Genomic DNA, 22,287 nt, shown 5'->3' with positions numbered 1-22,287 from the left:
AATAGTGTCCCTTAAGTCCTGAAACAAATACGCTTTGTTCCAAAACAAATAAGATTGATGTTAATGATACTTTGTTTTGTCAGTAAAGCCTCGTTCACTACCTGATATTGTTTGTTTATTTAATTACCATATTGTTTTACATGCTACGACAATGCAACGATGAAAAGGTCACAGTAAGAATATCATGTCACAAATTGTGATAAATGTTGTCCTTGGATTTTTCACACGTGCAAGTTGGACCAAGGGGTCCCGAGCCTGGAAGGAAGCTGGTATCATATTAATTGCCGCTGCCTTTCGTCAGGCCGTTAATTAAGCGGTCACCGCCTACTCTGAGCGTTGGGACGGATTTTCTGGCCACTGGTGCCACGCTGTCTTGTGGCAAACATTCCGAAAAGACGATAGCTTACATTTTTTTATGAGGCAATAAGTCCACCTTTTATCCAGATCTCATTGTATGCCTTGTATTACAACGCTTTTTTATCTCTTCATTTTCATATAAATTCTTTCATCCGTTAATCCGGGCGATGACTATGAGAACAGAATAATTAAAATAAAATAACTAAATAGTTAATAAACCAAAATATATATTTAGAAATGTATAAGAATTATAGAGATTTATATTATTTTATTTTATATAAATGTTTAATGAATGAAAATGTAAAGTAATAAAAATATTAAAAGTTTCTGCAAAACATTTTTTAATTATTTTTCTATGTTGAAAGTTTCAATAGTGGAACAATCTATATTTAAGATATGCGGTTCAGGAGATCCAGTAGTCCAAGCATAGTACAATTCACGAAAATATTCCTGCCCGTATCCGCTGCTTGGGGAACGTTTCGGCGTTTTTCGTGACAGCTCGCGAGCATTGAGGTTTTCATTCATGATGGAAAGCTAAGTCACCCCGTATCCTTGACAGGATTCCGAAAACGGTTCACTGTTTTCTCAGGCAGTCGGCAGGCCCTGCCCGATATTGGCGGCTCTCTGTTTTCTTAAGCAGCGGGCCCACTTCCTTATTGCCATGCCCGAGAAAAAAACGAGGATAGAGAACCTTCGGTGCCACGCTGTCTACCAAAGACAGTATTCTGCGGCGACGTTCGCACAGTACAGTTGATCCTTGTCTTTCTTTCCTTTTTTGGGAATATTTGGAAATCCTTGGTAACTCGGTCAAACCGATAATACCTAAAAGTACTATTTTCCATAGTTTTTATCGGATCATGTTTTATATCCTTGATTTCCTTGAATTCATCATAATAATTGTAAGAAGTGGCGTTTACATAAAACGTTTGTTTCAATGCATGGTTATTAGGATGAAGAAAACAGAATACAATATATTGAAATAAAATATGATTGCATTCACAAACACAAAATATTTTAATACGAATGTGTCATTTTCTAACAACAAATTTTCTTGTTAAAACATTCTATGCTTCAAATAATATAATCCAGCTTGACGCTATATTTTGCGAAACACAAAATAAATCTGAATATTTCTCTTTCTCATAAATATTTGTGCCAGAATCATATTCTAGTTTTAATATACTAATTCTTATGTGTATTCTTGCTAACGTAGTAGTCACTTCCTTCACTTCGATAAAAAGTACATGACACTTCTACTCTCATCGTTCTCCAAGCCCCATCATTTTTATAATTATATGTCTAAGGGTGAGCCAATGGTAATGACGCTACTGTCTCCCCTAATGTTCGCATCCGCAGCCCCGAACTTCCGAGTGCCACGATCGAAGAAAGGCGCAGGTCGACGAAGAAAAGGATGGCTAGGTGGGGTAGAGTACCGCCCTACGAGAAGGGAGCACAACGATGACAGGAACGAGGAAATATAGACGTGGGGGGGGATGGGTTTCTTTGTTTTGTCTGAAAACAGCCGCAGGGGTGACGGACTGTGGCATCAAACCAAACTGAATATTGCGTCCGCACTTAGGTCGCTTCCGTGTTCCCCTGGGTACGTATGAAAGGTAGAATGCCGTGCGAGGAAAATGGAATCTAGTTCTGTACTGAAATATATATGCCTGAATTAGAAAGCAAGTGGAACTTAGATATCGATGAGACTTGCTCCTTTTGACAATGCACAACATCACAATGCACGAATTCGCTTTTTTTCTTCTCCTTTTTTCCATTTCATTTACTTTCCAAAATTAAATTTATTATGTTAGATGTAAGTTACATGCAAGACTTACAAGAAATAGAATTTATGAGAAGTAAGAATTCATAGCGAAAAATCTTAAGACAAAAGAGATTTTGTTCACGAATTATGTACAGAGGTTCATCTCAGGTCTATGTGTATTTCTCATTCAATAAGAGCACATGTCAGTTTCATTCCTTATTAACTCAGTGATTGTAGTTTTTGAGCTTTCTGAAAAATTCATAAAAATTCGATGTATCTATGTCTTGTTTCCTCTCAATTTTGTATCGTTTAACATCTACAAACACTTGAACTAGAGAACAATTCTATAGTATGTGATTTATGTCTTGTACCATATAACCACAGTTGCATGAGGTCGTATGTCAAATAAACACATAGACCACTTCTCGCGGCATCTGTAATTAAATTCCGTGACAAATCGTCGCCCTATGGTACCGACAAATCACAGTAATCCGTATCCTCTTGTCTTCGAAGCATTTATCATTTTTTCACGGGAGCCGTCGCGTTCGCGGCCACAGAACGAGTTCCTCGCTGCGACGTCCACGTCCATCCATATGTGCAAAAAGCACTAAGGAGTAGGGGATCTTCGTAGCACGAAGTGGAGAGAGAAGAAAAAAATAGAAGAGCGAAAAGGAACGTATCGAGACGTAAATCAGGCAGCAATTAAAATTAGCGAGGGGTTTCACGCTAAACGGGCGGTTACATTTATCCATCCACGGCTCTTTGATGAGTTTTCCCGAGAACGCGTCAGTTACTTCGAACCTCTGTCGGTTTTTCGGCATTCGCAGCTCAAGGTTTACGCGTATCCGTTGTCGCTTCTCTTTGATGTTCTTCTCTTCCTTCTCTACCTTCTTTCCGGCCTCTCTCTCCTTCCGTCTTCTTCACGGATCTTCTAGACTTCCTCTGTTCCTTCCTCTTCCTTGAAGGACACTATAATTTATATAATGTAAATTATTACGTCTTTTTATTTCTTTTATTTGTGTTCTTGAATTTTATAAACAATTTTCTTGTTAACAACCGTCCAGTCATTTGGGATTTTCGCAGATCTTGTTGCGTTTATAAATATTGACGGCTGTTCACATCATTTTTGTACTCACCCAAATATGCTAGTATGAATCTTTTCTGTATGAATAGTATGAATCTGTCTTGGAAATTGGGGCTCGTTGTCGGAATCAATGAGGTCTACTAATCTATCTATTTCTATTCATTTTGCATCTACACTTATTTTCATCTCCAGTTTTGGCTCTTGGTTCCTTTAAGGAAATACTTCATATAATTGTGTTTGTAACCTATTTCCTATTTATATTTATTATATATATGTAAATAGACTATACGTGAATTACCTCATTCATTTTACTTATCTTTAACAAAAATCCCGTTAAAAAATAACATAAGTAAAAATTCGAAATTCCTAAATAAAGCTGGCAGTTGTGGATAAGAAAGGATTATTCGTCAAGTCGACTGGTGGTGTTATTCGACTAAATCCGTCTAGTCCAAAGATTGATGTAGGTTATGCTAAATGACAACTTTCAAATTGTCCTTTTTTCTCATTCAGCGACTGGTAGCATTGTTTCATGTCAAATCCATAATCCAGACGTTAATCTACACCCATTTACAAGTTAATCTAGCCGCATTGTCAATGGAAACATTGACCGTTCTTACAGATCCGACTCGTCGCTTTCTGTGCACGTACATCTCCGAACGTAGATAGGAAAAGGGCACGAGGCCAAAGAAAAGGACCATGGATGGTTGGTTCGTTCTTTTCTCTCGTGCTTTTTGGTGTTTTAAGTCGTTCCAGATGGCTAGAGTAGAGGTTTTCTCGTGGCAACCACCTACCTACAGGGTGTAGATTCCCTTCTGAGCAGAAACAAATGTTTTTCGCAGCATGTTTTACTGAAAGCAAATTTAGATGTCCAAATTAGTTCTCTCTCTTGTTTGATAACAAAAAATACGATATAATTCACGGATGATGTTTGTACTCGCTAACAAGCATATAGATGTAGTTGCAGTGCGTTCCAAAATATTGGATGTTGGAGAGGTTAGAAACGCAACCATATCAGGTGACAAAGCTAAGTTGCATAATAAATTCCAAGTATTGTTGGAATTACGAATTCTATATCTAAAAATAAAAATTTAATGTAACTGACTGAATTATGAAGAAACTACACAATTTAAAAATAAGAATAACAACTGGTGAAAACTGAATCATGAATTCGATTATTGTCGAAATTATTCTGTGCTTACATATGCATCGTTTACGCCATTAAGGGAAAATATTCGATAAAAGAAAAATGCTTTCATTTTGGAGCAGAAAGAGGCGCAAGTTGATTCCTTAAGTGGCAACGTTTAGCTCAAGAGTGAGAACACTCGAAGGATTCGTAAGTGGCAGAAACGAAATCGAATATTTAGACTTGGCGTGACATGTGTACTCATACGTTTTCTATTTTATTGCCAGCTATGTTAATTGTGATGGCTTCCACGACGTTTCGATTATTTTTTCACCACGACCTTCTTGGCAACCTTACCTACAGAATTACCTTATCCTTCACATCTCAACTGAAACTCTTGAGACGCTTTCCTCGAAATTATCCTTAAGCTGTGAAGTGACTACTTTCATTCTCAATGGCTCCGCTTTTCATTATTTTACAAGTCTCTCTGAAAGATCGTAATATATTGATAACGATCTCTCTGTATCGAGAATTACAGATGGAAAATGATAGAAGCCACATTTGCTAGAAAGTAAAGTATGTAGTTATCTTTTTCTCTTTTTGATTAATAAATTATTGTTAAATCATTAAATATTAGTATTAAACCATTAAGGAACAAGGAATGGAGTAATATGTAAAAAATAGGTAACTATAAAATAACAAATTTGAATAACTGAAAATCTGAGAACTTGAAAATTTGAAGATTTGAAAGTAAAATGTTGCGTTAACGTAATGTTGGTTTTTAATGGGTTAAAATCTTTTCATTCCCCCAAAAAAAAGATTGCATAACGAGTTATAGTATCATTATCAAAACGTATTACAAAACGTTGACGCAAAAAAAGAGTTCTTAATTGCACCTGATAATCGGTAGAAAAAGGAGAACGAGTAGAATTAAGCAAAGGGTTATTTCAGCGAACTTGCAACTCAGCAACTGAAAAAATATTTTCGTCGACTCACTGTGTTTCTATTCATATGTAAATTGCATCGCGCATTATAGTTGGTTGGGTATTGAAAACTGGCCCATCGATCATTAAGACGAAAGATTTTGACGGACATAAATTTGATATCGAGAACAAATGACTATAATTCGTTCAGTCCGTAAAAATATAAAGAGAAAAAGAAGCGATGAGCAAGACCTGTTTCGATCTAACTAACCTACCTGTTGTGCCAAGGTCACGCGGAAGGTTCAATATTGATTCAGAAAATATACGAAATCAGTCGGTGAACAGGTTGAAACAGGGGGTTCGAACGATGTTTTTATTTAGTCTGGGATAAAGTATTTAAGAACTCAACTTTGCGTATTATGCCAAGTATCACATAATTTTATGAATTTTTACGACATGCAATCTTTTAATTTTTCAATATCCAGAGTAAGAATGAGTTAAGTCTTTGTGAGAAATTGAATGTTTTCTTGACAGATTCCTGAAATCCATATCTCTTTATTCTTTAAGTTGTATAAGATTCAAATAGTATAATTGTTATTATGATATTTGCCTGTTTTTACATTCATGATTTATATTGAAATATCATATTATTATATATTGATTAGATTAATTTATTATCAATACAGGTATTCGGTGACATCTAAAGGTGGAAACTTATCTTATAATGTCGATAAAGTAGATTTCCCTAGACAGCGTGATGCAGTGAGGAAAAATGAAAGTTACTTTACCAACGTTCAAGTGCTATCACTATTTGTTTCTACTTTGTCGACTGTAACTCACTTTCAAAATGTGTGAACTACTATATCGATAACAGATTATATGAAATCTAGATTATCTAAAAGGAAGCTTCTTCTTGTCATTCAGTTAATAGTAATTTATTTCGTATTTATATTGCTGTGAAGCATTTTATATGGTTCTGATTGAAACATTTACATATATGAACTCAGGAAGCAAACAACTTTTATTACTAATATTACAATTTAATAGAATTGTAAAAAAAAGCTAAAAATTACTTTTATTCTTATTTCCTTGAAGAATCGTACGAGAATAACGCAAAAACTAAGATGCAGGAAAGAAAGATACTTTTTTGGTATCATCTTCCCGCTGGACAGTCCAAACAGATGGTTCACGTCCGAAAGCTCGTAACGATACTCTGTCTTGTAAACATAAGATGGCGGAGAAAGTATTGTCAGTTTCTTAGTTACTTTACAACCAGCGTCTTTAAGAAGATCTGCCTTAAAGATTTTCATCGATAGGAAGGGCGAATGGTGGAAGAAAGAGTTAAGATTTATAACTTCCGGTTCATCGAAGAAGATTCTTAGAAGATGGCGTTCGGCTCGCAAAGATTGCGGTTGCTGAAAACCATCGATTTAAGATCGATTCAAACTATTACTATGAAGAGAACATCACTCGATTTAAATGCTTAAACTCATAGAATTTTCTAACCTATATAATATTTACGCCCCTTTAGATCATCTTTAAATAAGTAAGTATATACATGTCTATAATATTACATATATTGATATTAATTATTACTTAATTATTATTTATCTAGCCTATCATATTTTTATTTACTATCGATATCAAAATCTGTATTGCTTAATAATTATCAATAAATAAATAATTTTTCCGTGCTTAAAGATATTTCGTCCGAAGTGGTGTTTAAAAATTTGAGGGTTAAGAAACATAGTGATGTAAGCCAATTTACCACTAGCCTTCATAAAATATTGTTCTGCATTTATTATTGTAAAAAATTGATTATACCTTTATAGATCATGAAAATGTGTCGTAACACAGAATAAAGTTATAATTTAATTTATTATAAAATTAAAAGCATAATACATTTAAAAGCTAAACCATATCTGATATTATTTATGATTTTTAGACGACCAAGTATAAAATAATCAATTGTGAGAGAAGAAAAATTAAAATAAAAAATAGGGGATTTTGCAATATATATATATATGATTTGCTAAACAGAAATATTGCAAAGGATTCTTTATATAATTCTACGAGGTATCCCAAGATCGTAAGTTAAAATATATGATTATATCCAAACTCTCAACATGTTATCTTACACCAATATGATTTTCAGTTGGCTAATTGATAAATTGAAAAATCGCGCGTAGTTACCATCGACTCGTAACGCAGGCCGCAGTATGTTCACGGTGCTCAGTTTCTATTCCGGTAGACCGAGTCTTTTAACAAACGGTCGTTAATTTTTAACGATGCCGTTAAACGTCGGTCCGGCAAGATGGCTGCAGCTGTAACGCTCTTCGTTCTAACTCGAACAAGCACGAAGAGAGGGGTATATCAGAGGGCGAGCGTAATTTATGTTCCGTAGATTTCGCGATTACCTGTTATTCGTTTTCTATTATCGCGTCAAGATGTTATTTCCAGGTTATGAGGGAATATTAATCGTAGCCTTGTGAATGATATGAAATAAAGCGTCCGGCTACAGATTCGAATGGTAATTGCCTAAACATTGTGGTAGTGCGAACAGTAAATCGTTCGAATTATATGATGAGAAAGTTTCTGTGAAGAATGTATGTATACCATGATTTATATCATCGTAATCAAGCGTTGCACAACATTCTTTCAAAACATTAAATGATATACTTATGTACTTCATTTTATAGAGAATATAAAATTTAACGGATGAGCAAAACATGATCAAATATTAAACAAAATTTTGAAAGGAAAAGATATTATAAAACGTTCCTTATTTTGTTAAAATTTTCAAACAAGGTTAGTAAGATGTTTAGTATTGCTATCTCTGTTTATATCTTCCTAAACTCATTATGGTTTACAACCCCAATGCTTGGCTGGTTGTATGTAATTCCGTTACTGGTACTTATGGAAAATTAAATCGTGTACACAAGTATCCATTTCTTTCTGCCTTTCTTCTTTTTCGCGGGAAAAGAAAAAACAGGAGGGGAAAAAAGAGTCCGAAGACCCAAGACGACGGAATCTCAGAGAGGTCGTGTCAGAACAACCCCCTACGGTAGTCGAGATCTAAACAGTAAAACAGTGGATTAAGTGGGGTACACACGTTGCATAAACAACCAGTCTCCACGGGGGTGCGGCCCGGTTAGTGAAAAATTTCTACGCAGCAGGAAGGCGTTCATTCGTAGACAAACGCTATTACTACTCACCTCCAACGAACTTTGATATAAAAATAATCAACAAAAATATTACTGCAATTCCTTCGGAAACTAAAAAGGATTAAACGTATTCATGAGAAAATCAAATGAATTGCTAATATAAGAAAAATTACACATTTATAGGAACAATCCAAATGAAAAGAAATATGAAAATTTTCAGAAAATTGCCGTTTAATCGTACGAACACCGTGAAATCCGAGCTTTCGTGGAGTATCCGCAGGAAACCAAGGGGAGTTTCCGATAGAAACTTACGCGTACAGGAGAGGGACTTGCGCGCTTTCCAAAATAGCAGCATCAGCGGATAAACATGTCTTATTTTGAGAGCTGGTCTTCTCTCTTCGTTCCTCTTCTGCCTGTTCCACCGACGAGCCTGATCTTACGCAAAAGAAACACTATCCAGACACTGTACGCCAAGGATGGACTGCAGAAATCTAAGGGAGTTATACGGCGCCCGAAGAAACCAGGACGAACCAACGGTTCAACGGAAATTTACGAGCTTCTGGATAGATCGATCCGTGGATGATTTGCACGCGACCTCCAACTCAGACGTAGTACCTTTTCACCCAATGTCTCTGTGCCTCTTGAATGCAAATCGATCTTCTGAAGTGGTGAAAACAGTCTACCTACTGTCTACGAAACGTTTCAAGAATTCTCGTGGGAAAAAGCGTGTCGCCATCGAGTACCTACGACCTGGGTGGTGACACTCACGTTGCTGGCTAGCATGTAGATGACAATATATAGAAGAAATTTGAAGTATCTTAAACGTCGTAACGTCGTATCGTCTGGAAGGATTTTGTTAAAGAGATAAGGACAAAGAGAAGCATTTTTTATTCATAAATATTGAAACCAGAATAATTTCGTATTAAATGGTATCGTTGGGTTATAGACCATTATAAATAATTCACAATAGATTAGTAAAATTTAGGATATTCAATTTTTTCATTTATTTTACATTCTCCGTAGTAGAGATTAGTAATAACATTAAATTGAATTAAACATTCCAAAACTAAATAATTTATCCCTAAATTGCTATAGTTCCCAATAGCCTAACGATATGTACTAGTTAAGAGTTAATGAAAATTTTATATAATTTCATATCATTTGATATTAGAAGATTTTTTAATTTTACTCATCAATTCAAAGTCATTTCACTTAAGCATCATACTATTTCTACCTAGTTCTTCTCAACTCGTAGATCTATATCAAACCAATTTCGAATTGCTTATCAATCAATTCTCGATGACAATTACGCTTTCTATGATCCTCCAGTGAGTCGCGAGAAATTATCGTTTTTAAGAACGGCTCTCGAACCATAAAAGCTTGGAAAACCCTATACTAAATAATATTCCATTCTTTTCAGAATTCAGATCTAATCGAAGAAAGTTATGATATAATATAAACTGTAACTATTGAAATTAAGGAAATTCCATTCGTTCTGGTTAACTAACAGGATTCGAAGATTGGTGTACTGAACGAACGCAAGGCGTCGGGTATGGCAACCACGTGCTGCTCCATTTTACCCCTTCCACTTACCGGGCGTCACGTTCCCTCGCGGCCGGGACGAGGCACAACAAAAGAGAGAAGAGACAAAATTGTTTGCCTTGAATACAGTTTAAGACCCAATCAAAACAGGGACACGTTACCAGAAAAAAGATATCCGTTTCCTTAAAAGAAGCCGAGCTGTTTTCACTTCGAGGTGCAACTAATGTATTCAACCATACATCATACTTAATGTATACTTTTCAAGCAAAGTATCATCATTCCTCACACTTGATCAACAAACGAATGTTCAGAAATTGGAAACAAGTGTAATATTTTTAATTTATACTATATATGATTGAGTTATGTAAACTATTTTCGATAAATTTTGTAATCTTCAATCCACAGCGTAAAAAGAACGATTGTTGGATTGAACAGGTACGCGAACAGATTTGGTGGTGAGCATAGGGTTGAAGATGCGACAGGAACGTAAGGCTCGTAACGTACACCCACGATCGGCGGTATAAAATTACGGTATTGTGTAAACAGAGAATATCGTCGGCGCGTCTGATGGCCGCTTGGGTGGCCGTCAGGGCCTCACGTGTTCTCCACAAGCAGTGAGACTCTAACTTCGGTCTCGTCGTGTAGCCGGATCGCGTAAATCCCTGAAGAATCGACGAAACGGAAGTACGCGAACGAATTAACCAACATCACTGACCAAAAACAATTCTCCTACTTGCTACCTATTGAGATCTCTCCGAGATTAGGAAGAAACAAGAATATCTCTTTTCAATTCCTCAAATTGAACTTGTCTCATAGGAATTCACGTTTGGAATCTTATTATGTAAAGTATCCAATCTTAAATATTTCTATCTTTATGTATTGCTCAACTTAATGAAAATTTTGACGATAATTTCTAATCTACACATATGGAATCTATGTTCCCATAATCTAAATGGAAGTTCTGCAAACGGAAGAAGTCGCAGAATCCTATTCTTCCATATCCTACAATTATTAAGAGATCTATATGACCAGGACAAAATTTGCTAGATCTTGAAACTTGAAGCTTTTTCGCTTAGAAAGCGAATCTCCGGAGGAATCAAAATGGCCGCAACGCCGGATGTAAACAGACGAGAAAGTTCGTAACGTGCACGTGAGACAGACAGCCTGTAATGTCTGGTTCCGGTCTGCGGTTTTCCTACGGGAACACGTGCGACCGAAACTGGTTTTCTTCGGGTGGTCTTGGTCGTCGGCGCCTTGTACCCCGTTTTATCTTAAAAAAACTGATCCGGAACTGTCGCAATTTGCCCCAAGAGTGGCGTTGTTTATTGAGAAAGAAAGAAATGGTCGTTTCGAGGCCTTCAAAGGACGCTACGTAGACTTAAGACGCTTATTTTCTTACGGTGAACGATAATTATTAAATCCTTCCATAGACAATAATCTTCTTTCTTGTAATGTAGCTACATATAGAGATACTGATAGACTCTAGTCTCTGCGCTTTAACGTGCTCTTTCCTTTTTTCTTAGATATCTCGAAGAACTGAATTAAGTTTTTTTTTCAAGTGGCACTTGAAGCTGTCGCAGAAAACGACACGGGGAAATCTTGGAAGCAGTAAAATGGTAAACACTTCTAAATGCCATTATCTTCGGAGGGTGCTCTCAACGAGGAAGAGCGAGTACTTCACTTTCAACCCTTAAGCCACGAGGTCCACTGCTAAATGTTCTATAAATCTGAAAGAGTACACTAAAATACTCTGTTTTAATTTCTTTATAAGTGTAAAGATATTTTAAAAGCTACGTTATTCTAAATCAGGCTAACGTTTAAATTTGTCAGAATAGTTTCTCAAGTTAATTTAACTGAAAAAATGATAATTTGTTTTGCAGTATTTTTTATAGTTAGAAGCTATATACGTTTTAGAAGTACGTTTCTGTTAATTCTTAATTTTTATTGGATTTATAGAAGAAGTAGGTAGCGAGAGGCATTCAGAGCAGTGTGGCAAAGAGTTAACAGAACCACGAAACACACGTTGCACGATTTCAAGTAGGCAAAGACAAGATGGCCGTGACGCTTCTCTTTCGTCGGTTCGTTCGCTGTAAGGCAAACAAACTTCTTGAGAATTCGTGGTCTAGAGAGCTCAGGGCGTACGATATCACCGGATAGACGTTGGATGACATTAAATAATTGCCCTCTCGATGCTCCACTTCCAGGTTTCCATATGTTTCTTGGAATTTCATTATTATAAATAGAGAACAATTGCTAGGAAATATTCAGACTCGTTCTTCGTAATTTCATCTGCTATTTCGTTTTCGATTTTCACTAAATTACAATTTCCATTCTAAATATCGCGTAACTTATGTGATAACGATAAAAATTCAAGAGAGAGATTTTTATCAATGTTTGCATTGTTATATATTTATTTTTGGATTGTAATTATTATATGCTATTATTGTTACTATTATTGGATATTATTATTCTATACAGTGGTTTTAGAATGATTTAAGATTAATTTCGTATAAAGTTTATTGCAATTTTGTTTGACTAATTACATGATTTTAAATAAAGAGGCCTATATAGAAGAGCCTATATGGATCAAAACCATCAGGAGATTCTAATGAAATGAGGCACGTACTTAGAATCGTGATCGTTGATAAACGTCGATCTCAATTCTTTCAGGACAAGTTACCCGATACCTCGTCACGTGTATCGATATGTAAACACTTTGGTTTGATTGACTGCGATCAACGAGTTAATGCGCAGCGGGTCATTGGATCGAGAACACTACGATAAGAAAGTTTAGAGACTTCCTTTGTAAATATTATAAAGCGACGTCTTACGTTATCGACTAAGAAATTCAGAATGAATTATATGCAGGTACTTATATAGAGGTACGTATTTTATATATTATCTATATCATTAATAACAGAAGGTTGTATAATTTTAGATTTCGCACATATCTACGCAATAATCTAACAATCTAATTTGATAAAAGAAAATAATACTTTTTCTCCTGTAATAGACAATAATATCTTCACCAGATGCGATAAGACACTTTGACTCATTGGCGTAATTGTAAATAATCATAACAAGCTGACATAACGCCATTAAAAAAATAAAGTACGGATCATTTTTATTCCATTTTTATTCAGGAATCGATACCAACGCAATATCCACGGTTTGTAACATAATGTTAACACGTCGAAGGCCTTGAAGATCATTTGCGCCTTCCATTCGTACATGTTTCATGAATTACACTTCTTTTGTTTCAAAGTATAAAATTAATACTGACAAGTACGTATGTATATCTTTTTTTATGTAGCATACAGTATTTAGAAATTTGTAAAAAGACTTTCTACCTATTCACCTATTCGCTTTATCTTCAAAATGTGGAGCTCTTCGCGATTTCGGGAATTAATTATGCCTCTCGCCAGAAAATTTCACACAATTTTCAGATGAAAAGCACAATTAATTCTTGAAATCGCGAATGTGTTAAGAACAATCTTGCTTTTTCATCGAAATGTAATTCGACTGAAATGAGAAGGTATAATGGAAGTCCGACATTTTGTATTCCACGAACGGAAATGCGTGATGACGCTTAAGATCTGTCGGGGACTGACATCACGAGTAAAATTTCCAGATAATCAGCCCTAATTTCAGGATAATCGATGATGTACAAATTCCGAGAGGAACCTAAAACAGAAAATGGAGGGCGGTTCTATGATCGGGCGGAGCATAGCTCTAACTTCTCGTTGGTCAACAGGTGAACCAATCGTTTCTTCGAGCTTTTTCGTACCGTCTGCAAGCGTGTATCCTGAAATTCTAAAACTCGTTGCTTGCGAGTTAGTCGCTTCTGTAGATACCATTAAAATTGTAGTTTTCCACCGAAAAATGAATATCGTCAATTATGTATTGTTTCTATTAACTAAGATATATATGCAATATCTTTTCCACTTTTCTGAGTACCTACATTTTCTTAGGATTAACGAAAACAGTTATCAGAAAATACAAGAGAATAAAATGAAACGTCTTATTTAACTCACGAGTACCATATTATGAGTAAAATTATCCGGAAATTAATTATAATCTCTTTATAAAGATTGAAAGATCGATAAATCCAATTCCATTTGCATTACGTGAAAATAATATATCACACTGAGAAGCAACTTCTCTTGAAATACTCTTTTTTATGTCCATAATGTGTATAACTAATTGAAGCAATTATATATAGTTACAACATACATATACAGGTCAAAGATGGGATCCTTCCTAGGCCATCAAAGTTCCATTCAATGTTAATCCTTAACATACCAAGTAAAGTAGAATCACTCAAAAACCATAACAGAATACATCTATAATACTAATGGAACTTGCAGGCTTGCAGTCACAACAAAAATACAATAACAGGAACTAATGCAATAATGAAGAGAAACCATGTAGGACTCCTCTTGATAAAAGAATATCGTTCATATAACACTGGTATGCAAAGAATTAACACCAAACATTTTGCTCAAATCTTCATGTTCTTTCGCTAATTAAATCAGCTCCAATTTAACAAACACCATCGATATCTCACTGCAACAACGAGAATGAGGAAAGTTATGCAATCTTCTTCGTTTCAATCTCTCATCAAGCAATCACAGCGTGCCCGATTGTTGTTCTCAGTATCCGGAGCTTATTTCTATCAGGCGTGACATCGTAGTGGAAACCAGTCGCTATTGGTCGTGAACGCGAGCTTTAGTATCGTACACTGTTGATCGACCAATGAAGAGTCAAGCCACGTCCCCTCGGTTCATCACGCCTACCGGGGACGAGGCTGGCTCGTGACGGCGTGGTTCGCGTCATCGCGACGTACCAAGCTTCCACCAGGTCCGAAGTTGATCCCGAGGCCCAGTCATCCGAAAACACTTAGTGGCGCATCAGTGCAACGTCTGCCAAGTGGCAAGTCTAAATAATTGACCCCACCGTTCGTGCAAACAATTTACATCGGGTACACGTAAATAACGGCCTCTTTCCTCCTTATTGTGATTACGCTTGGAAACGCGTGGCCGCCACACGAATTCGTCCACGACGTGTGGGAACGGCCGATGCAGCAAACATAAACGGTAAATACAGCGAAACTCGATCGTGTTCGCAGTTGCGATTGATAGTGAGAGTGACAAGGACAGTATACGTACGAAATTACTGTTGGAAGACATTAAAAATTTTACGGATCATTTTTTAAATCATATTTACCGTGGTACGAGATACGTTGGAATTGAAATTCGTGAAATTATTGTGGTTAGAGTAGCATAGATATACAACTGTTTAGATTTCTAAGGATATTCAGCTGCAGTGAGGTGAATGGACTATAGTTGTGAGTTTTAGAATGTTCGCTACAGCGTGACGACTGGTCTCGACGGACTTCATGGATCAAACGGTAATCGTCCCGTCGACTCCTCGCGGAAGCAACGTGGACAACGCGAGAGTCACGATGAAGAACGAAAGTGACTCGAATCTACATATCCAAGACCAGTCTACCGTAGCTCATTCCAATTCCACATCGGTGGTACCTCGAACCAATTTGTCGATGTCCAACAGTCTGAACCAAGATCAGAGTTTAGATCCGTTGATGTGTAACCCTGCCAGTACAGAGTTACCTAGGAAGCCTGGAGCGCGACGCCAAGAGAAACCTCCGTACTCTTACATAGCACTGATCGTAATGGCGATTCAAGCGAGTCCAGGAAAGAGATTAACCCTTTCAGAGATCTACTCGTTTCTCCAGCAACACTTTCCCTTTTTCCGTGGCGCTTATCAAGGCTGGAAGAACTCAGTGCGCCATAATTTGAGCTTGAACGAGTGTTTTATCAAGCTTCCAAAGGGTTTAGGAAGACCAGGCAAAGGTCATTACTGGACGATTGATCCTTCGACAGAGTATATGTTTGAAGAAGGAAGCTTTCGTCGACGACCACGAGGTTTCCGTCGCAAGTGCCAAGCCTTGAAGCCTCAGTATCCTCAATACTTTTCTGCGAGTGGTCCAGTAGGCGTCCAGACTCCCGGATATGAAAATTTAACACCTGGAGCTATGGAATACGCGAATGGATATCAAAATCAGTATCAAAATTATCAAGAATATGCGATGTACGCAGCACCTGGTGCCGCGGTCTCCGCTGATTGGTCCTATCCTGAGGCCACATACAAGACACCGCCCATATCGGAAGTAACATACAAGACGACGGAAGTCACATATAAAACTGGAGAACCGTCTGTATACAGAAATGGAGAAATAGTAGCATTTAAGAGCGAGCCTGGATATGCGGCGAGGAGTCAGGAGCAGTTAACGTACAGAGCTACGGACGGGTTCTCCGTGAAAGATCATCAACAGCATCATCCAGAGACGGTTTATAAGGAGAATGAAACTATGATGACCTATAAGTGCCCGTCTAATCCCGCACCGACCACTCAAGCACCTGGACAAGATTACTACGTTGGTTACGGACTCGCCGGAGTCAACAATACTGGAAGCAACGTGAACGTCGCTATGCAGGGAATCCCAGAACAGACAGGCAACAACAGTCCCGTAGGAAACGTCAGTTCGCCGCACAGTGGGTGCCAGACACCTGTAACGGATAATGGTAAGTTTTATTTAATATTATTTGGTAATTTTTAGCTGTTGTAAGTACATACGCATATGGATATAATGAAGATAATACGAAAGAAGAAAATAAGTAAAATTGTATATTTTGTTTGGAGGATCAGACGATATTGAAATATTAAGAAATTGTTTTTAGTTTGGGTTTCTCTGTCAGCAGTATACTTACTTAAGTCGAAATTAGATAATAGACTTCAATAATTGAGGAGATTTCTGAAAAAAAAGCACATGAAATAACATGGTGAATTGAATGCATTACATTGGTAATTTTAATCCTAGTTCTTTTAATACCAGCTACGTTCTTTGTTCCTTTTACAATTCTCCTAGGTAATAGAATGATTGATTCATTATAAGTTCAATTCTTCTTGTTAATACAATGGTTGATTCGCTATAAAATACTAAATAAAATAAAAAAATAGGTACTACTTTTCAGATCAGAAAGATAGTTGGAGAAATGTATGGTTAAATATAAATAATGAGTATAATTAAAGGTCCCGCTTATACGTTCCTGAAAATGTAGATATTGATCTTGTAATCAAGAGTTGCAAGATTAGCAGGAGATTTTCTTAAGTTGAAGGCAACAATGACAATTCACGACAGTCGGGGGGCCATATGGAAAATCGCAGACTGTTTACGACCATACAGGCGCCAGTTTCCTTAGAACTATAGTCTAGTCGTTTAAAAAGTTCTTCGACGAGTTTCACAAGAACAACTGCGGTCCGTCTTGAACATTTTCCAAGCTTGAAATCCAATAAAAGATCCACTTGAAATTCATGCATCCAAAAATTATCTGAAAATTATTTTTATCATCATTAATAGTTAAATATTATATATTAATTATAAGTACTATTAATTATACACCGTAAGGAAATATGAAAAATAATATTAGGGGAGGAACAACTTCCTGGGAGCGTAAATTTAAAAGTCAAAGCCAAAATTCAAAAGTCAATAAATTTGAAAGTCAAGTTCCGTTTAATAGCACCGTCGAAAGTACTCTTCGCGCGGAGCCGACAGACGTGAAATCACCGTAGCTGACAGCACCTATTAGCCAGGGTGACATTTCTGTCACGCCCATGCGAGAAGTCGTAATTCGTAACTCGTAACATTATACGTGTAACGGGGCGTGACACGAAATCTCAGCTTGTCTCCTGTTTAGATTAATTTAGCGTAGAAACTCGGTTAACACAGAGGCGGCAATTACACATTCGTTAAACATCCACTTTTTTCGGCAGTAAAAGTCTCAGAGAAATTCGTCGAGTCTTTAACTATGTCGTAATATGGCTAGTGTCTAATGTTTCACTACGAGCGTGGTACCGTACAATCTTGTAGTATTCCATGTATTCTATATATTCTACCAATCTTGTAATATTCTAAGTGTTCTATATATGTGTTCAACCTTGTAATATTCTGTGTACCGTTAAGCGTGTTGTATTATGAGTTACAAAGGTTTACCTACTACGATTAACGTATTAAGAACAATGTTCTAGAGTCATTGGTTTTATTCATTACGTTTATGAATGAAACGATTTCGTGAATGCAAAAGCTTACTACAGTTACTACGTTCGATCGCGTGATAAACAAATGATCGTAGTGAACGAAAATACACGGTTTTTTTGTATCAGTTACCGGTAGTCGCGTGCTGGTAAGTGAGGTCTCAAATCGCTTATCGTGTAAACATTTACAAGTGGGGTAAACAAGATGTTCTTTAATCTAAGTACATCGAATGTAGCTACCTCAAACATTAGCTGGTTCGTTTATTAAACCTTTCCACGGAACTGACTTCGATCTGTGGTTCCGCGGTCTCAATGTAGACATATTACCTATGATGATGAATTAATAGTAAGCTTCTGCGAAATTTATACGACTCTAATAGTATTTTATCCAACTCCTCATTTAAAAATTAAATAATGTTTCTTCTAAATCAAACTCATACAGATCAATTTTAACTGTAGAGAATACTGTACTCCCCGTATATTTTATATTTAAATTTTATTTTTTAAAAATAGTAGCTCTTTATTGCCTATTCATAATTCCCGATAATCTTTTGTCATGGAAACTTTAATTTTTACGTGTTTTCATGATTGAGATATACAATTCCTCATTATAGTTTTGATATTTATGAATAATGAATAATGAATAATGAATATTTGTAAGTAGGGTTAAAAACTCTGATATCTATGATGAGGTTACTCTAGAATCGATATTTGCTATCTGGATCAACAGATCGTTCTCATACGCGCACTCCCGTTTATAAGTACAATCTATTCCTTCTCTCTACCTCGATACACCATGGCATCGACAAGGGATAAACGTACCACCCACGCACCCTTCCTCCTGCTCCTCCTTCTCTTTTCTCGTTCAGTCAGTAAAGTGTAAACGAGATCAATCTGCAGACGCCTCGGTAGGCCCCAGTTTTCCTCTTTCTCTTTTTCTTCTACCCCGGTCTCGGGATGTATTTCTGGAGCCGATCTCTCTACTCCGCGACTATGGCATCGTTGTTGGCAACGACGGGCGCTGATATTCGCTCAGGCAACCGCTTCTGTGCTCTTCTTTTACTGCCATCGTATTTCGATTCACGGTACGTGTCCCGTGTTCGAAAGAAAAGGAAAAGAACAGAGCAATTCGCGCGCACGAGCGCAGAAACAGATCGCTCAAGCAGCCAGAAAACTTTGGATTCGACGGAGGTAGAGAGGTCGAGAGAGATTTTGACTGACGGCACTGCCATTGAGACCACACACGACGCTGTTTTAAGACGCTCGTTACACTTGCCTTCGATCTGGAATTAAACCAAATTCCAATTGCCATCGAGATCGTTCGCTTTTAATCGTGCTACCTCCAAAACCGATCTATCAGCGATTTTACTTCGGTTTTACCAACTCATACATAATTTTACTTTTAAGTATAACGATTTCTGTATGCATTGTTACGTTTCATATAGGTAATTCAGATTGGATAATATATAATGTCGTTGTTGTATCATTTTTTCTTTATCTTCTTGATGAAGGTAGAATTTGATAGTTTTCGTAAAGATGTAAAATATAGGTATGCAGAAAAGTTTGTAAAGAAAAAAGATGAACAAGTACGAGAGGGAAATAAAGAGACAAAGATAGGAGTCGAGACACGAGTGAAGTGCGTACTTGAAGAACTACTTGAGAGCTGCCGGAGCTTCGGATTTATCATACCTATACAAGGACTGATTTCGTATCATGAGGTCTTTCACTTTTTCCTCTTCATTTCCTCTTGTCCCTTCATGTGTGGTCCACCTCCACTCTCCATTGAAATATCGTAAAATTTAGAAATGTCACAAAGTTCCAAATATTAAAAAATACTTAAAAGATTATTTACAAAATTGTTTTTCTTTTACTTTTGTTTCAGGTATAAAGATGCAATGCTCGAACTCCAATTCAAACAGTTCTGGAGGTGGGCTCATTGATCGCAAACCATCCTACTTTGGTCATCCGGCCGGATCGGTTACTTTGAGCTCGTTAAGCTCTCTAAGCTCGCTTAACTTGAGCAATATCGGCAGCTTGAGTAGTGGCTTGAGTATATCAAATATACCTGGCACAGTTTCGTCGAACATTCATCATACAGCTACAACACCGCCAACGTACTACGATCAGATCAAATACAGTATGTGAAACGTGTGACTATCTGAAACAAAGAGGAACAACGTACTTTTTATTAACGATGTAACGTTAGTGTTGATGAAATTTCGAAACAGTGCGGTAAAACGAATATTTAACGATATTCATTATTGAAACTCTATTGCGAATGAAATCTATTCGAGTGCAGATGTACAAGTTTGTAAAGAAAAGAAGAAATCTGTTTCTCAAACGATCGCTTCGATAACAGTGTAGATTGAGATTCTATTTATATTTATAATTACGAATAAATGTTACTAATTTAAGCCGTTCGCCGCGAATCAAAGTTGTAGAATTAAAGTATCCTTTGCTATAAGAAGGAAAAAAACAGTAGGAGAAAGTTCTATGTTGCTTGAATCACATTTTGTCGCTTTTTCATCTTGCTTAGTGGATCGACGATGATACATTGTGATTTTGAAATAGGTATTTCTACGAATTAAGACAATCTATAACTGCCGATGATGTATCAGAGTGAGTTAAATATTAATCACGGCAAATAATGGTTTTGCGGTGACGATAAAGGATTTGTTGATAGCAGCAAACTCTCTTTCCTAGTCCCTACTTCTCGTCCATGAATTCCGGCTCTTGTTAGCGTCATCTTGCGTAACAACATTATGCTTTTTGTTAGCCCGTATGACAAATTGTTATTAAAGTTTTTACGATTTTCATTTCCATAGCTTCGATCATTCCTTATTTAAAATAAAACTCATTTAAATCCTTGGTAACTTCCATGATTTTTTACTTAAAAAGAAAAAGAAGACTCAAAGAAGAGAGCGAGTTTTACGATCTCAGAAACTTGCTTCATTTTTTTATCCTTTCGTTGTAAAAAAACGATGTAAAAAGTACCGAACAGCAAAGATTCTACTGTTACTTTCGAGGACTCAAAAACGAACCAGTAGTCCTGGATCTTTCCTAGGAAGGTTATAAAAAGAGATAATATGGTCGTGAACGATAGTTACGTGCTCTATGCAGTAGTAATGCCACAGATTTCTATTGGAACAGCTTGTTGCCGGTCCCTGCCATAAAAATGACAAGGACAAGTCAGAAGCTCCTTTCGGCTAGCCAGGATGCACTTATTTGAGTAATATGGAGTTTCTTCGGAAAGTTTTTTCTTGTCACGTGTTTAAATATTGCCGGTTCCTTTTATCAGCTTTCTTATAAATCACGTGCCACACTTTTCCGCGAAAGTTTGGTGTGATTATCGATCTCGATGTCACGTCCAAAAATAATACGATGACACTTGATCCAGGTTTTATTATCGCGCTCGGGGAGGAGATACAAAGAAGCTTGGGAAACTTGCAGATGAATCAGAATGTTAAATTCGAGTATACTGTTTCCATCATTTCTTTCCTATTACTTTTTTTCAATTTGTATTTATATACAAGTATATGGTAAATATGTTTACAATGTACTTACGATTAGGGTAAAATATATTGTGCTGGTATACTTGAATATAATTGCAACCATGAGTTTCACTGCTCCGTCGTCACTTACAGATAGATGGACCTTTGTTTTGACGATTCAAGCCTCGCTATCTATCGATGATTTCCTTGAATCGGCTTAGAGAATCAAGAGGCGCGGGATTGCTTATGTAATAAATTAGAGAACGTTATGCGAGATGGCGGATCGCATGTGGTGTCGGCTTACACGAAACAGATTCATAACCGACATTAATTTCGCATTAAGATTTTTCTCTTCTTCGATCCGCAGATCGGATTCTGCTCGTGGAGGAATGAAAATGATTCCGATTTCCTTTAGTAGTGTATTCAAATCTCATTGTCATACTATTTTACAATTAAAATTTTCTCCCATTCTCTATAATGAACTTTGGATATTTTATTAAGTAACTGATTATTTCTTAATAATATAATGGATTAATTAATATTACTGTAATTATATATTACTTATCACATTTTTTATGAAGTAAGGTTTATGATATTCTGTCCCGTTTCGTCGGCGGGTTTATTGACCGATTTTTTACTTAATCAATAACGAGTGGTCCAGATACTAAAGTGGTACAAAAAGAACCACTTCTCACCGCGTCATCCGGAATGCACGTAAGCCAGACG

General features: G+C 36.7%; 1 protein-coding gene across 1 annotated transcript; it reads left to right on the top strand.

Annotated features, from left to right (window-relative positions):
• The first annotated feature begins 14,248 nt into the window (after window positions 1–14,248).
• On the top strand, window positions 14,249–22,171 carry LOC122569805 (forkhead box protein A4-A-like). The gene is made up of 2 exons (XM_043731405.1): window positions 14,249–16,560; window positions 19,953–22,171. Exons 1-2 carry the CDS (start codon window positions 15,354–15,356, stop codon window positions 20,213–20,215), a joined length of 1,470 nt encoding a protein of 489 aa, XP_043587340.1. The 5' UTR covers window positions 14,249–15,353; the 3' UTR covers window positions 20,216–22,171.
• The last annotated feature ends 116 nt before the right edge of the window (window positions 22,172–22,287 follow it).

This window comes from Bombus pyrosoma, linkage group LG7 (genome assembly GCF_014825855.1).
Source record: "Bombus pyrosoma isolate SC7728 linkage group LG7, ASM1482585v1, whole genome shotgun sequence".
Lineage (NCBI taxonomy): Eukaryota > Metazoa > Arthropoda > Insecta > Hymenoptera > Apidae > Bombus > Bombus pyrosoma.
Note: the sequence above shows the minus strand (reverse complement) of the source record. Positions and strands in the feature narration are given on the sequence as shown.